General features: G+C 48.6%; 1 protein-coding gene across 12 annotated transcripts in view; it reads left to right on the forward strand.

Moving 5' to 3' along the window:
* ATP11A (ATPase phospholipid transporting 11A) overlaps nucleotides 1-15,129 on the forward strand; it is a 184,986-nt gene that overhangs the window by 113,536 nt on the left and 56,321 nt on the right. For all 12 annotated transcript variants that reach the window (XM_028837362.2, XM_028837361.2, XM_028837363.2 and 9 more), the window contains exons 5-8: nucleotides 2,425-2,532; nucleotides 8,221-8,349; nucleotides 11,263-11,366; nucleotides 11,872-11,922. In XM_028837362.2, the coding sequence (XP_028693195.1) occupies nucleotides 2,425-2,532; nucleotides 8,221-8,349; nucleotides 11,263-11,366; nucleotides 11,872-11,922 (392 nt within the window). The remainder of the gene's footprint in view (nucleotides 1-2,424; nucleotides 2,533-8,220; nucleotides 8,350-11,262; nucleotides 11,367-11,871; nucleotides 11,923-15,129) is intronic.

A 15,129-nucleotide genomic window follows, 5' to 3' on the forward strand; every position in this document is an offset into this window, starting at 1 on the left:
GGCCGTGTCCCCTCTCATCAGCCTGGCTGTGTCCCTTCCCTGCTGTGTCCCCTCCCATCCCAGGGCAGTGGGCGGGTGTTGTTGCGGGTGTTAAGAGGGGTCAGGGCAAGGTGGTGAATGAACAGAGCTGCAGGTCTGGGCCCCATCACCAGCACCCCTGCCCCTGGCCGGAGGGGTCTCTTCCTCTCCCGCACGTCTTGCTACCCAGCCTTCACTCTGGGGACAGCCTCGCTTCCCCCACTGCTGGTCTGGACCTGTGTGTGCCAGAGTGTCCCCGCCCCCTCGGCCTTCCCCCACTACTGACCTCCTCGTCCCTCTTCCTCGGGAACGGCAGCTCTGTCCGCAGCCGCGACTTTCCCAAACGGCCTGCCCACACGCTGGCTCCAGCAGGGACGTTTGTGCTGGGGTCCCCATGCTCCCGGCCCCTCCTCACTTGCCTTGGAAAGCCCCCTGCACTCACAGAGGCCTCCCTGATTTTCTCTTGGGTTCCCACCTCTCTTTTCACACCATCTCCCCGGTGTCTCACCTGGGCACTGACGGGCATCTCACTGCACCTGGCTCTGCCACTGCCATCGCCCAGGTCCTGCTAGAGCAGCCTTTCCCTGTGGCACCCAGCCTCCCCTGCTGTGTGCAGGGCCCCTCCAATCAGCCGGTCACATGCTTGGGCCTTCACATGTCCCTCCGGTTCCAGCCAGGCTGACCAGTGGGCAGTGCCCGCACCTGGGGGCTCCCTCACTGCTGGGCTTTCCTGGGCAACCTCCTCTTTGGCGTCTTTCCGCAGCCTGGGCACTGGGCTTCTCGGGGGTGCTGGGTGTCTCTCCCCTGCACTGAACTTGCAGTTACTTCTGTTTCTTCCCCACCGATCCTGAGAGCAGCAGCGCTGGGGACAAGGTCTTTTGTCTGTGGGACTCTGGTGCCTGGCACTTACTGAGCATGCAGTTGGTGCTAAATAAGTGTGTTTAATGAACCCAGGAATCATCTACCCACTGCCACCTTCCAGGAAGACTGTTCTTCAGTTTCCCCAGAAAGAGTATTTCAGCGATTTGGGAGGAATCTCTGAAAAGCAATCAGATGCCACAGTGTCACAGTAGTGGTCACGGCTGGAGAAAGCTCCGCGTGTTTGGACATCCGTGCGTCCCAGGCTTCTTAATTCTCCAGAAGCTGGAGGTTTTGGGTTCCTTGTTAATGTTCCCTTTGGAAAAGACTCCGGTCACAGGGCCACTGATGCCGCCACGTGGCCCAGAGGGAGGAGGCCCCCAGTGAGCCTCCTGCCCCACAGGCTCTCTCAACATACGTGCAGCGGGCCCATGGCGTAGGCTTCCTGCTGCCATCCTGCATGGTTGTGTGTCTCAGCGTACGTGCAGCGAGCCCGTGGCACAGGCTTCCTGCTGCCATCCTGCCTGGTTGTGTGTTGTGTGTGGCAGAGCTGTGTTCCCAGTCTTGGTGCTCATTAGATGCGGTGGACGCCTGTAGGCCCCTGGTGTGCAGTCTCTCACATGCTGGGGGTGTTACTGAGGACGGCATTCCCCATCCTTATCTAAGGCACCTGCACCCGGCAACGCCAGACACAAAGGCATGTTCGTCATCCCCGGAATTGTCTGCGTGCTGCATCTGCTATTGTTGCTGTTTTCGAGATACCACCTGACTGTCCAAGCAGAGGGTGTACCTTGGTGGTTGGAATTGGAGTGCGGGTGTCTGTGCCTGTCAAAGGCATGCAGGTCTGGCAGCGCGGCTGGGGTCGGGGTTAGCTCGGGCTGCTTTTCCAGCAGGATGCTTGCGCGTGCACAGGAGTCACGATGCGATGTTTCCCATGTGGGTTACCCAGACGCAGAAACGCATGGAGAACCGTAAGGCTGCTGCAGGTGTCGCAGAGTGAGCCGGTGGTTCACCGAGAGTCTGGGCTGCCAGATCTCATAACAGCCAGTTTTTAATGAAAGAGAAGAATGGCCATTGGGGGCTTTTCCAAGCAGAAGATTGACACTCAGCGGGTGGAAATGTGCCTGGCCCCACTGGAGTCTTGAGGGCTTTTCGGTGTGGATGTGAAGAAACTGGAAGGCTTGCTCGTCATTTCATTCAGACACTTCTTTTTTAGGAATTTATCCTAAGGCCATGTCATGAATAGGCACAAAAAGTACAGTTATATAGTACTTACACAGACTTCGATGAGCATCTTTATCCAACGTCTTTGCAGTTCTACAACTGCAGACATTTAAAGCAGCTCGCATTGCCAAGGGAATATGCCAATGCTCTGTTGAGGATACAAAGAATAGTGTGTGTAATGTGTCCTGATTTTGAAAAAACACACCCCCACAGGCTTGGATTATGCTTAGACATAATTAAACGCAAGCCTTCTGTCTCTCCTCCCTTTCTCCTCCTTCCCTCTGTCTCCGCTTCCTCTCTCCCCTCTTTGCTTCCTTTTTTTAGGGTTATGAAGACTGGCTTCGACATAAAGCGGACAATGCCATGAACCAGTGTCCTGTTCATTTCATTCAGCACGGCAAGCTCGTTCGGAAACAAAGTCGAAAGCTGCGAGTAAGTGACACCCGACACATTTACCCTGGTGAAGTCCAGTAACAGTTTAAAAAATAAGTTTTACCCAGGTGCGGTGGCTCGCGCCTCCAGTCCCAGCCACTCAGGAGGCTGAGGAGGGAGGATCCCTGAGCCTGGGAGTCGGAGGCCACTCAGCAGGCTTCACCGTGCCTGTGAATAGCCACTGCTCTCCAGCCTGGGCAACCAAGAAAGACCCTGTCTCAAAACATTTTCAAAATACAAATCATTTTTTTTTAAGTTTTTATTTTCTTTGGCAAAACAGACAAAAAATAAATGGCAAAAAAATAATGTGTTTTATTGGGTACAGGCCCAAGCTCCCTACTACGTTTTTTTTTTTACTTTTAATTTTTGTTTATGTCTTTTTAGAGCAGTTTTAGGTTCACAGCAGAATTGAGTGGGTGTACCCACTGCCCCTCCTCCCAACACACACAGACACACACACGCACACCACAGCATCCCCTCCGTCAGCATCCCACACCAGGATTGGTGGAATTTAAAACCATTATCACTGCCCCATCCCCACACACAGACTCCCTCCACCAGCATCCCACACCAAGATTGGTGGAATTTAAAATCATTATGGGAACACACGAACCAATCAAGGCAAGGAAAGGTCGGAAACACTGTTTCTAAAATTTGTTTTAGAGTAAAGTATAATAAAATCATATAAATATAAACTCGACTAGGTGGAAATTTATGAAAATTGGAGCAGAATACGTCATCGAAGATTGCATTTTTTAAAAATGTATTTATTTACTTTTTTAGAGACAGAGTTTTGCTCTGTCACCCAGGCTGGAGTGCAGTGGCACAACCTCAGCTCACTGCAACCTCTGCCCCGGGTTCAAGCGATTCTTCTGTCTCAGCCTCCCCAGTAGCTGGGGTTACAGGTGCCTGCCACCACGCCCAGCTAATTTTTGCATTTTTAGTAGAGACGGGGTCTTAACAAAATGTTGGCCAGGCTGTTCTCGATCTCCTGACCTCGTGATCCTTCTGCCTTGGCCTCCCAAAGTGCTAGGATTACAGGCATGAGCCACCGCACCCGGCCAAAAAATTTATTTTTTGTTGATATATAATAGTTGTACATAGTTGGGGGTCCATGTGATATTTTGATGCCTGCACACCAGTGTTTAATGATGAAGTTGGGGTAACTGGGATGTCCGTCACTTCAAACATTGATTGTTTCTTTGTGTTGGGAATATTACAGTTCTTCTCGAAGGCTGCATTTTAAATCCGTTTCAAATGAATTATTCATGTAACTAATATCTCAATATATTTAAAAATATGTGTTTAAATTATTTAAATGAGATATTTTCAAACTTGTACTAGTCATTTGGAATCACCTGTATAGGTAGAAACCATGAGTGTGGTTTTCACGTTTGTGTCGAGGTAGCGGTCAGCAGCCTGCTCCAGTCCCCCATCTGAGGTGGATCTAGGTGCCAGGCCCACGCCGGCCCCTTCCTGCCCCCGCTGGTCCTCGTGCACCCTGCCTGGCTCTTGCAAACTCCCACGCCTCCCTCCCTCCTGCAACCCCACTGCTTCCCCTGGCTGTTTTCCCTGCCGAGCCTTAGGAGGTTTGGTGAGGGAGACAGGGAGCACCCCACTGGGTCCCGTGCATGTGGAGAGCCAGGTGCGTTCCAGAAGCCTGGAGGAAGGAGGACCTCCAAGCAGCCCGGCCAGCCTGGGCTCAGTGAGCCTCTCCGGACAAGGCCGCAGCCCCTCCCTGTCCAGTGGGATGGGACCCCGGAGGCGTTCAGAGGCCCTTCAGAGGAGCTGGCATCCACCACTAGCCCCCTGCCTCACCTTGCTCTCACTGTTCTGTGTATCACACGCATCACCAAATGTACTTGTAAGCGTTTAAACATTTTCACTTATAAATGTGCTATCCCGGTGTTTAAATGCTTCTGAGACAGCTTTTTCCATCAGTGAGTTCAGGTGAGTGAGGTTTCCCTAGGGGTCAGGGGTTCAGAGAGCAGATGGCCCCAGCCTGGGGAACAGCCACAAGCTCCATGCCTGTGTCAGCAGGCGTCCGGTTCCAGGCCTTCAACGCCATTTCCTTTCACGATTCTATTTCCCTTGCAAAGCCTTTCATACTTATAGCTAAACATCTTTCTTTAAAAATAGACCTAAACAGTGTCTGCCCGCAGAAAATTGAATTTTTAATGTATCAGTCTCCTGTGGGAAATGCCTTCTCTGTATCCTGTGTGTTGTAACTGAGAGGATGCTAAACAGGCTACTCAGGACAAGAAAGAAAAGATCAGGCTTTTCCTGCAACGGCAGACATCTGGCTTCCATCGGTCATAATGGCTCAGGCCTTTGAGGGTACTAGAGTGTCCTAGAAAAGCATCCCTTTAATTAATTTTTCTTTTTTAATTAAACTTTTTATTTCAAGGTAATTACAGAGTCACATGCGGTTGTAATAAAACAGAGGCATCCTGTGTTCCCTTTGCCCTGATGTGTTGCCCAGCTCGAAAATTTTGTCATTTCAAGGATGTGATATAAAGAGAATCCTGCAGCCTGTGACCTTCTGGGGTTGTCTGTTTTCAGGCAGTCTAATTCCCTTGGGATTCACAAAGTCTGTGCACCAGCTGTTCCTTCCCTTGTGTTGCTAAGGAGCGTTCCATGATGTGGGCATACCGCAGTTTCACCATTCACAAGCTGAAGGGCTTTTCGACCTTTCTAGTTTAGGGCCGTTATCAAGAAAGCTGCTATGAATATTTTGTGCAGGTTTTCTTGTGAATTTAGTTTTCATTTCTTTGGCATAAAAGCTCAAGAGTTCAGTTGCTGGGTCATCTAGCATATCTACGTTTGGTTTTGAAAGGAACTGCCAAACCGTTTTCCAGCACGGCTATCCCATTTCATTCCCACCCACAACATTGCCAGCATCTTCCCCAGCCCTGGGTGTTACTGCTGTTCCTGATGTCTCGGTGCAGCTTAAACGTGTCCCCGATGGCTCTGTGGGACATCTTTTCGCACTTGTTTGACATCTGTGTATCCTCGTCAGTAAAAACAACTCTTCATGTCCTGGCCGGGCGCGGTGGCTCACGCCTGTAATCCCAGCGCTTTGGGAGGCTGAGGCGGGCAGATGACGAGGTCAGGAGAATGAGACCATCCTGGCTAACACGGTGAAACCCTATCTCTACTAAAAATACAAAAAATTAGCCAGGTGTGGTGGCGGGCACCTGTAGTCCCAGCTACTTGGGAGGCTGAGGCAGGAGAATGGCGTGAACCCGGGAGGCGGAGCTTGCTGTGAGCCGAGATCAAGCCACTGCGCTCCAGCCTGGGCCACAGAGCGAGACTGCATCTCAAAAAAATAAAATAAAATAAAACAAAACAAAAATAAGTAACTCTTCATGTCTTTTACCCATTTTTCTAGCTGGATTCTTTGAGTTTTTTACTGTTACATGTTGAGAGGTCATATAGTTAGATAGTAGTACTTTGTCAGGTATATGATTTTGAACACTCAGCAGGATATTTCACAAAGCCAACGTTTTTAATTTTGTTCAAGTCCAATTTCTTGATTTTTTTTTTTAATTATTATTTCTTTTGAGACAGTCTTGCTCTTGTTGCCCAGGCTGGAATGCAATGACGTAATCTCGGCCTGCTACCACCTCCACCTCCCAGGTTCAAGCTCTTCTCCTGCCTCAGCCTCCCAAGTAACTGGGATTACAGGTGTATACCACCATGCTTGTCTAATTTTTTAGTGTTAGTAGAGATGGCGTTTCATCATTTTGCCCAGGCTGGTCTCGAACTCCTGGCCTCAAGTGATCTGCCTGCCTCGGCCTCCCAAAGTGCTCACAGGAGTGAGCCACTGCGCCCAGCCGAGTTTTTTTTTTTTTTTTTCTTTTGTAGACTTTACATTCAGTGCCTGAATGAAGCATTCTTTGCCTGGTCCTAAGACCCAAAGACTTTTTCCCATGTTTCTTTCTAAGTGTTATAGTTTCATGTTTTACGTTTTAGTTCGTGATCCATTTTGAGATGATTTTTGTATAAGGTATGAGGTTTCAGTCAGGTTTGTTTCTGTCCTTATTTAGCCTGTGGCTGTCCGATCGCCCCTGCACCAGGGGTTGGCCGGTTGTCCCTCCTCCACGGAGTGGCCCTTGCCTTCTGTCATGATCAGTTAAACACATTTGCGTGGGTCTGTTTCTGGTTCCCTGGTCTGTCCCATTGGTCTCCGTCCCCATGCCCCACCAATCCCACACCGTGGGTCACTGTAGCTATCTCAGAAGCCCCGTATTAGGGATACGGATTCATTCCTCTTCAGTCTTCTTTTTCAAGGTTGTTTTAGCTAATCTAGAGCCTGTGCCTTCCCATGTAAATTTTACAATTAGTTCATTTATGTCTATAAACATCCTTACTGGGATTTCCATAGGGATTTTACTAAACCCATAGGTCCATTTGGGAAGAGTAACCTCTGCTTTTAAAGTCTCACAAATTTGCAGTGTGCTGTGACCATCACGTAGTGGTACAGAGAACTCTGTTTGCAGTGTAGACAGAAGCATGGTGATGCCTCGATCCTGGCATGCCTCCCGAGTGGCAGCGAGACTGGCTGGAGCCCTGCAGCCACTCACTCGAGGGTTCTGATGATCGTTCACCCTCCAGACACACAGCCGAGATCCACGATGCCTTCCTCACCCTCCAGACACACAGCCCAGGCCTCTGCGATGCCCTCCTCACCCTCCAGACACACAGCCCAGGCCACTACGATGCCCTCCTCACCCTCCAGACACACAGCCCAGGCCACTGCGATGCCCTCCTCACCCTCCAGACACACAGCCCAGGCCACTGCGATGCCTTCCTCGCCCTCCAGACACACAGCCCAGGCCACTGCGATGCCCTCCTCGCCCTCCAGACACACAGCCCAGGCCACTGCGATGTCCTCCTCACCCTCCAGACACACAGCCCAGGCTACTGCGATGCCGTCCTCGCCCTCCAGACACACAGCCCAGGCCACTGCGATGCCCTCCAGACCCTCCAGACACACAGCCCAGGCCACCGCGATGCCCTCCTCACCCTCCAGACACACAGCCCAGGCCACTGCGATGCCCTCCTCACCCTCCAGACACACAGCCCAGGCCACTGCGATGCCTTCCTCCCTGATGAAGTAAAATGGATACAGATACAAACTAGACCATAACCTTTCATTAAAAACCCACATGATGAACTTTCTGTGATTGATTTTTACGTTAGTTTTTGAAACGTTGTTGCCACTTTTGCTTTATTTGTCCTCATGCTTTGGTGATCTGGGCAGCGCCTTGGTTCTGTTGATGGGGAAACTCTCAGAACTCAAGTACCTGGTTCATAAAACGCCTAGATTTAGATCAGAGCTTCTCCCAGGAGTACTTCCCACTTGGCCGCGCTCATGGAACACTCCAGCTCGTCTTCGTTGGTCTGAATCAAAGATAACCTTGTTACAGGTGTTTGTGTTTTTGCTGCGCAATATTCGATCGTGCTGTACTTTGCCACTTCTTTGATCTGCAGTTAGAACATTGAAACCTGACCTGGTCTTTCCTTGGTCCCAGCAGAATGTCTGGCAAGAGTTCCTGGAACCACGTCCACATCCCCTCATCTACCTGTGACTAGATGAGCAGCTTGAGGGAAGCAGTCCCACACGACAGGCCGGCTTTCACGGAGGAGCTTTCCATTGACCGTCCTTTCTGCTTTGTCCTGTAGGTTGGGGACATTGTCATGGTCAAGGAGGATGAGACCTTTCCCTGTGACTTGATCTTCCTTTCCAGCAACCGGGGAGACGGGACGTGCCACGTCACCACCGCCAGCTTGGACGGAGAATCCAGCCATAAAGTAAGGGGCCTTTCCGTTAGACTCCAGGGCAGGATCTTCCTGTCGTGCTTCAGACTATGCCTGTGTGGCCACAGAAACTAACATCCTGTTTGAAAAGTCAGCGTTTTCAGTGTGTACAATGAAAACCTAGGGAGTTATGCCAGCCAAGTTTTTCCTCACTTTTCCTTCCTCCTGTTTTCCACTTTCTTCTTTTTCCTTTTTCAAAATAAATTGTATTGTGTGTATTTGAGGCATATATTATGATGTTATAAGATACATATTTTTATAGAGAAATTGTTATTCGAGTTCAACAAATTAACACATCCACATCTCACATGGTTTCCCATTCTCTTCCCTGGCACCCGTGCAGGAGTAGCCATAACCTACTCGATGCGGCAAAACTCTGAGCCCAACATGCTCGTGTCCACTCAGTGCAGCAGAAACCCAGAGCCCAACACACTCTTGTCAGCTGTAGTCCTCATGTTGTACGTTGGATCTTTGGATGGTTCATCCTAAATATTGCTACCTTGTGTTCTTTGACTTACACCTCCCCATTTCTTTCCCACTTTTTCTTTCCACTCTCAATGTCTGTAACAACCAATCACCTCAGGTTAACAGAAATAACTTCAGTGTTAGCCTGTGTCAGTTAGCTAATGTGTCAAATTCAGGATTTAATGAATAGATTGTTGGAATTTTAAGAATTTTCTTTCTACTAGTTAAAATTAATGTGAAAACTGGCCTAGAATTATGTGAAAAGTCACACGCAATTCTAGATTTTGCCTGTTACTTCACTGAGTGTCATTTTTGTGAATGTAATCAGGATTTTAATCAGGATTTTCTGAAATTACTACCTAAGTAATTTCCTGCACTCAGTATAAAATTCTGCACAGGCAGTTGATGCTGCAAGAATTTTAATTGTCAATCATAAAAGAAAAGATACAGCACCATTAATTTTAAGATTCTTATTATTTAAAAAATCTGGAAGTTTCTAAGGAGTTTATGAAAGTGAGCATAGCTCAGTGGATTCAACTAAGTCATGAACTCACAAAAGTGCAACTCTAAAATGGTATTTAGGTAATACCTGTGGGTATAAGCCATTTCTACTATGAGATAGAGACATTTTCTGTACAAAATCACTGAAGGATATGCTAGTCTTTCATAGATAATTCATGATATGTATCAGGAATTGAAAATCCTGTGGACTTTTTTCAGTTAAATTTGCTTTCACATTTTCTGTGTAGCATATCCCAGAGAATGAACACACTAACATAATAGATTGTCAGCAGCTTCTGGGGGGTTGGAATCCCTGAATGATTCAGGAATTCATTGTAAGCGGCTGCTGGTCCCTCTGGAACCTGGGAGGAGGTTAAGGTTCCCTCTACCCAGAGACCATGTGAGCCCTTCACACTCTGCAGCCAGTGGCTGTCTTTGCACCCCTTTCCTGCAGACTGTGGCTGGTCAGGCTCAGACGAGTGCCAGCCATGCTAGGGAACAAATGCTGTGGGCCTCCAGATGTACCATGTTTGTCCAGATGAAATGTTGTAGCAGTTGTGGAAGATGTTAAAATAGCTAGTGCACTTTGACCTTTTGTGGCTTTGCAGTTTGCATAATAGTTTTGTGTTCTCTAATGTCATTTTTGTGCATTTTGTTTAGCTGGAGGGACTGGAATTATTTGAACCCTTTCCTTAAAAGCAGGGTAGGGGCGTGGGAAGGGTCCAGCGACTTCTGCTGGGATCCCGTGGGGCTCACGTGGCTGCACAGGCTTGTTCACTTATCTGGATTCTTCGCATCTGTGGGATGGGGACAGCCCTGTCTCCCAGGGGCTCTTGTGAGGGTATAGTTAGAGAATTCCCACTGAATTTAGAAAGTAAGCGCCCCCTGATTTGTGCCCCTGGTGATGGAGCAGCGATCATTTACCCCTGACCCCCATTTGTGCGCTTGGTGACGCAGCAGTGACCGTTTGTGCGCTTGGTGATGCAGCGGTGACTGTGTCCCCGTGATTTGTGCATTTGGCGATGGTGCAGTGATTGTTTCTCTCGTTTGTTCTAACTCTTTTATTATTTTATTTGTGTTTTATTTGTTTTATTTGTCCAGTACTCTTCCACTAGAAAGAAACACAGGAAGGGATTCAGAGATGCTGTTGCCTCTTCCCAGATCTCTGGGCACAAGTTTCTCCTCTCTCCTCCCAGGGCAGGGCCAGTGCAGCCCTCATGCCCACCTCAGGTCCGCCCTCAGCCCCCTGCTCGTGCTCACAGATGCTACTGAGGTCACCAGGCCTCAAAATGTGCTCTGGGAGCAGCAGCATCAGCATCACTGGGCACCGTCTTAGAAGTGCAGTTCTCAGGCCCTCCCTAGCCCCGCTGCATCAGAAACTCTGGGGCTGAACCCAGGAATCAGGGGCTTCAGAAGCTCTGGGTAAAACTGACGCACACGCAGGCTTGAGGAGTCTCCTGGCCCAGGCCACGCGAACAGTTAAGTAGAAGGCGTTTGCCACCCAACAGCGACGGGCACGGGCAGCTTGTTGCGGGGTAGTGAAAATGAAGTGAAGTGAAGTGATCCCGTGACCACTCCCCGTAAACAGCAGGGCATTCTGTAAAAGCAAAGGGATATTTCAGGTCTTGGATTTGTTTCCTAATTAATAGCTACTGGCTACTGCTTTGACAGATAAATCAGTGTCCACACTTGAAGAATTTGAGCATTGCTCCTGTCCTGTTAGTTTTAAGTTGAGGACACTGGGTAAGAATGGAAGGATTAGAATTTTCTGGCACCTAATAGATGCGGGAATAACAGTAGTACCTTATCTTCCTGTAACTGTCGAACGTGTACAAACTCATAGGGTCAGCCAGGCTTTGTAATCACTTGGTTGGAGGCAGCAGTGTCTGGGTTTGTGTTGACCATTTTGGCGGTGAGCTCACACGTCTTGTGCATTTGTAGACGCATTATGCGGTCCAGGACACCAAGGGCTTCCATACGGAGGAGGATATCGGCGGACTTCACGCCACCATCGAGTGTGAGCAGCCCCAGCCCGACCTCTACAAGTAAGAAGGGGCTTCGGGTTCTTTAGAAACGGATTTTATGCCCTCAATGTTGCTCTTGCTTTTCACCCCAGGTAGTCCAGCTATCTGGTGGTTTGGAGAGAATGTAAATCACTGCTTAAAGATTAAGACTGAGTCAAAAATACATCGCTTATTTATTCTCATAGACTTGTACCACTCAGATTTGTAGCTTTTTATACAAATGTTTGAAGTGACTTAATGGAACTATACTTGTGGGGAAAAAAAAGAGTAAGTTTTCTTTATTTTGTGAAAGACGTTTGTCAAATGTGGGTTAAGGAAAATCACTGAAGCCATGGGCTGATCCCAACAGAAAGGATGACAAGGGAAGGGGCTGGAGCGGAGCTGGTTTAGCTGCACGTGGAGCAGGCCGGGTGAAGACGCGCCGCTCACAGCGGCCTCTGGAGACAGGAAGGCGGGCAGGCCAGGCGCGCGCTTCCAGGGGGCTGCTGGGCGCATCTAGTCAGTAACGTGGCTTTTCTGTCACCAGGTTTGTGGGCCGCATCAACGTTTACAGTGACCTGAACGACCCCGTGGTGAGGTGAGTGCCTCTGCAGATGCCTTGGCCATGGTCATCTCCCTTGGTGCATTAGAAATGCATTCTTTGACAGACGAGGGTTTCTACGGCAGCTGCTCTAGTGGATTTGGAAGGTGGAGCTCCACTTTCCCACAGGGCCAGGCTCCACTCTTGTCTCTGGTTTGTCTCAGGCACACATCTGTGAATGTTGACACCTTAGTGATGCTCATGAAACAAGTGTTTGCCCAAGACTCTGCCCAGAGGGTCGTCTCACAGGCCGGGAGGCGTCAGGGTACCATGGAACAGTTTCATAGTGAAGGGCAGAGTACAGCTTCCCTGTGAGAAATGCCGTCTCATGATTCGGGTACTGATTTGTCTTCAGATGTGAGGTTGAAAGACTTCTAATTTGGAGGCCATTTTTGGGAGTCTGTTCATCCACTTGCCATCATTACTGGGGTGCATTACTGGCTCAAGGCCTATCTGAGGCTCACACCTACCTGAGAAGGTGGAATCGGTAGCCGGGACAAGGCGGGGGCAGCTCACAGTCGGCGGCTCTGCCTTCCCGTTCACCAGCGTGGACTCAGGGGCAGTCACACCACATACCCATGAGGAAACAGCGACCCTCAGACACCTCATCTATGGCCCCGAGGCAGCCTCAGCTGAGAGCCAGCCTGTGCTGAGCCCAGCTCCGGGCAGCGCCCAGCTCCCAGGCCTGGGGATATTTTCTCTGACATTATTTCAAGATCTAGCATTTGTTGCTGATGAGATATTTGAATGTCATAGTTGAGGGAATTGACTTTCACTAGGTTTTAAAGTCGCATCTTCTTCATAAACTCCACTTGTTAGGGAAATGATTTTTCTTCCATTGTAAGCACTCTCCGAGTTGTTGATGTGTCCATAGGTACAGCATTGAGTGTTAAACAACACATCTCCCAAACACAGAAACACACTCACTGGGAAACTATTGCAAAGTGAATAGTTCCTGAAATGCACATCCCTGGGGCTTAGCTCCTTGTAAGTCTCCTGGAGTTACTGTTTTAAGAAAACCATGTGTGCACTTCTTATTCTTAGCATGTGTTTGTCATCATTACCCATCAGCAGGCTCGGAGGTGCTTTTGAGAATTGATAGTGGCCTTGCCTTGGTTTGCCTAAATATATACTGTTCTAAAGGTAAATTCCTTCTTACTTTGGAGAAATAACTTGTATTTCTGTGTGCCATGAGAATTAATTTGTGTTTGAATGAGTAAACAGACTTGGGTTTATTCATATTCCCTATGAGATGAATCTAAAATAGTAAACATTGCAGGTTTTTTATCTTTATAGTTAGACCAAGTTTATTGCTGAGCAACTTGGGATGATAATTGCTAATGTATTTTGCATTTTGATACTAACTCTAGTTTCACTTTTATTTTATTTTATTTATTTTATTAGAGAGAGAGTCTCGCTCTACTTCAGTCTGTCACCAGTCTGGAGTACAGTGGCACTATCTCAGCTCACTGCAGCCTCCGCCTCCCAGGTTCAAGCAATTATCCTGCCTCAGCTTCCCGAGTAGCTGGGATTACAGCCGTGTGCCACTATGCCCAACTAATTTTTGTAATTTTTAGTAGAGACTGGGTTTTGCCATGTTGGCCAAGCTAGTCTCAAAACTCCTGGCCTCAGGTGATCCACCCACCTTGGCCTGCCAGAGTACTGGGATTACGGCGTGAGCCACCCACCGTACTTGGCCTAGTTTCACTTTTAAATATTTATGCTATTCAATAGACTTTTAATATTTAGATTATTGAAGATGTTTGTAAATTTGTGATGTGGACAGTTAAGAATTACACACCCAAATTCTCAATCCATCCAGAGTGGCATTTCTTCTTCCTTCTGTCCTAACTAGAAGCAAAGTACTTTTCCAAGTAAATTATTTTTAGACTTCCCTGAGTCAGCTTTTTTAAAAAGCTGTTTGTTTTCATAAACACTTGACAGGAATTATTATAAGTGTGTTGCAAACAGAAGCTGACAATCCTTATAACACAACCAGACAACCCATATGCAGCCTGGGAGCTCCATCTTTAGTGACTGCCGGGCGAGGAGGTACGTGGAGCCCTCAGCCGCAGCCTGGGGCAGACACCTCTCCCTCTGGGCAGCTCCACTCTGCCTGTCTTCAGCCGGATGCAGTTCTGAGGTCTGTCAACCAAATATACTCCATGCATTCTACGTTCATAATGTTCAGTAGGTTCTTAACTTTCCGTGATAGGAGGACAGTAAATACAATGACAAATGGAAAGCAAACTTCAGCAAACACTTTTGACCCTTTACCCTCCGAAGCAATCCTTTGGATGTTGCCAATAGCAAAATTTATAAATTTGAATCTTGCTGCTTATTTCTCCTTTACTACTTAGGAAATGAGAAGAGATTATTTTTCCATCAGCAGGGAACCCTGTTATATCAAGATATAAGCCCCTGGTGACAGAGACCCCACTGCTGCTCGCCGTGGCTTCAGTGCGCAGAGCGGGGCTTGTTCCTCCATGTGTGAGATTTTTACGTTCTTTGGCTGTTGCTTGTTTTCCCCCAAAGTAGCCATGCCTGGACTGTCCCTGATTTATAGGTCCTCCCATTCAGAGGAGCTTTGCAGCGTGGTGACCAGTGTTTCTAATGGCCAGATAAGAGTGTCAGCCTTTGTCTCCAGGAGTAAGACTCCCCGAATCTCACTGAGGCTGTAATAGAAACGATTGAGGCTGGGCATGGGGATGGCCAACTGTAATCTCAGCACTTTGGGAGGCCAAAGCACGCGGATCACCTGAGCCCAGGAGGTCAAGGCTGCAATGAGCTGTGATCGTGCCCCCAGCCTGGGTGACAGAGTGAGACCCTGTCTCAAAAAAAAAAAAAAAAAAAGGAAAAGGAAACAGTTGAAGGTTGAGTGACTTTTATTTTATTTCACATCCACCCCTCTTTAGCCTTTCCAGAACATTCTGGGACCTTCCAGTGCAGCTGTTCTCAACCTGAGGCTTGTTAGGAGAGGGCTGCTGGGCCCCACCCCAGGGTTTCAGGTTCTGACAGCTTCGGACGATCTTCCTGACTAGTATGATGTTCCTGACTGGCTGCAGGTGCTGCTGACGGCACTGGTGGGGCCACCGCAGGGACCCCTGCTCTAGAGGTCTCTGGGGAGTGTTGCTGAGGCTGTCAGGCGCAGCTCAGTGGGTCTGGGCGGGGCCTGAGGTCCCATGTTCCACAAGCACTGCCAGG

The sequence above is a fragment of the Macaca mulatta genome, chromosome 17 (genome assembly GCF_049350105.2).
Source record: "Macaca mulatta isolate MMU2019108-1 chromosome 17, T2T-MMU8v2.0, whole genome shotgun sequence".
NCBI lineage: Eukaryota > Metazoa > Chordata > Mammalia > Primates > Cercopithecidae > Macaca > Macaca mulatta.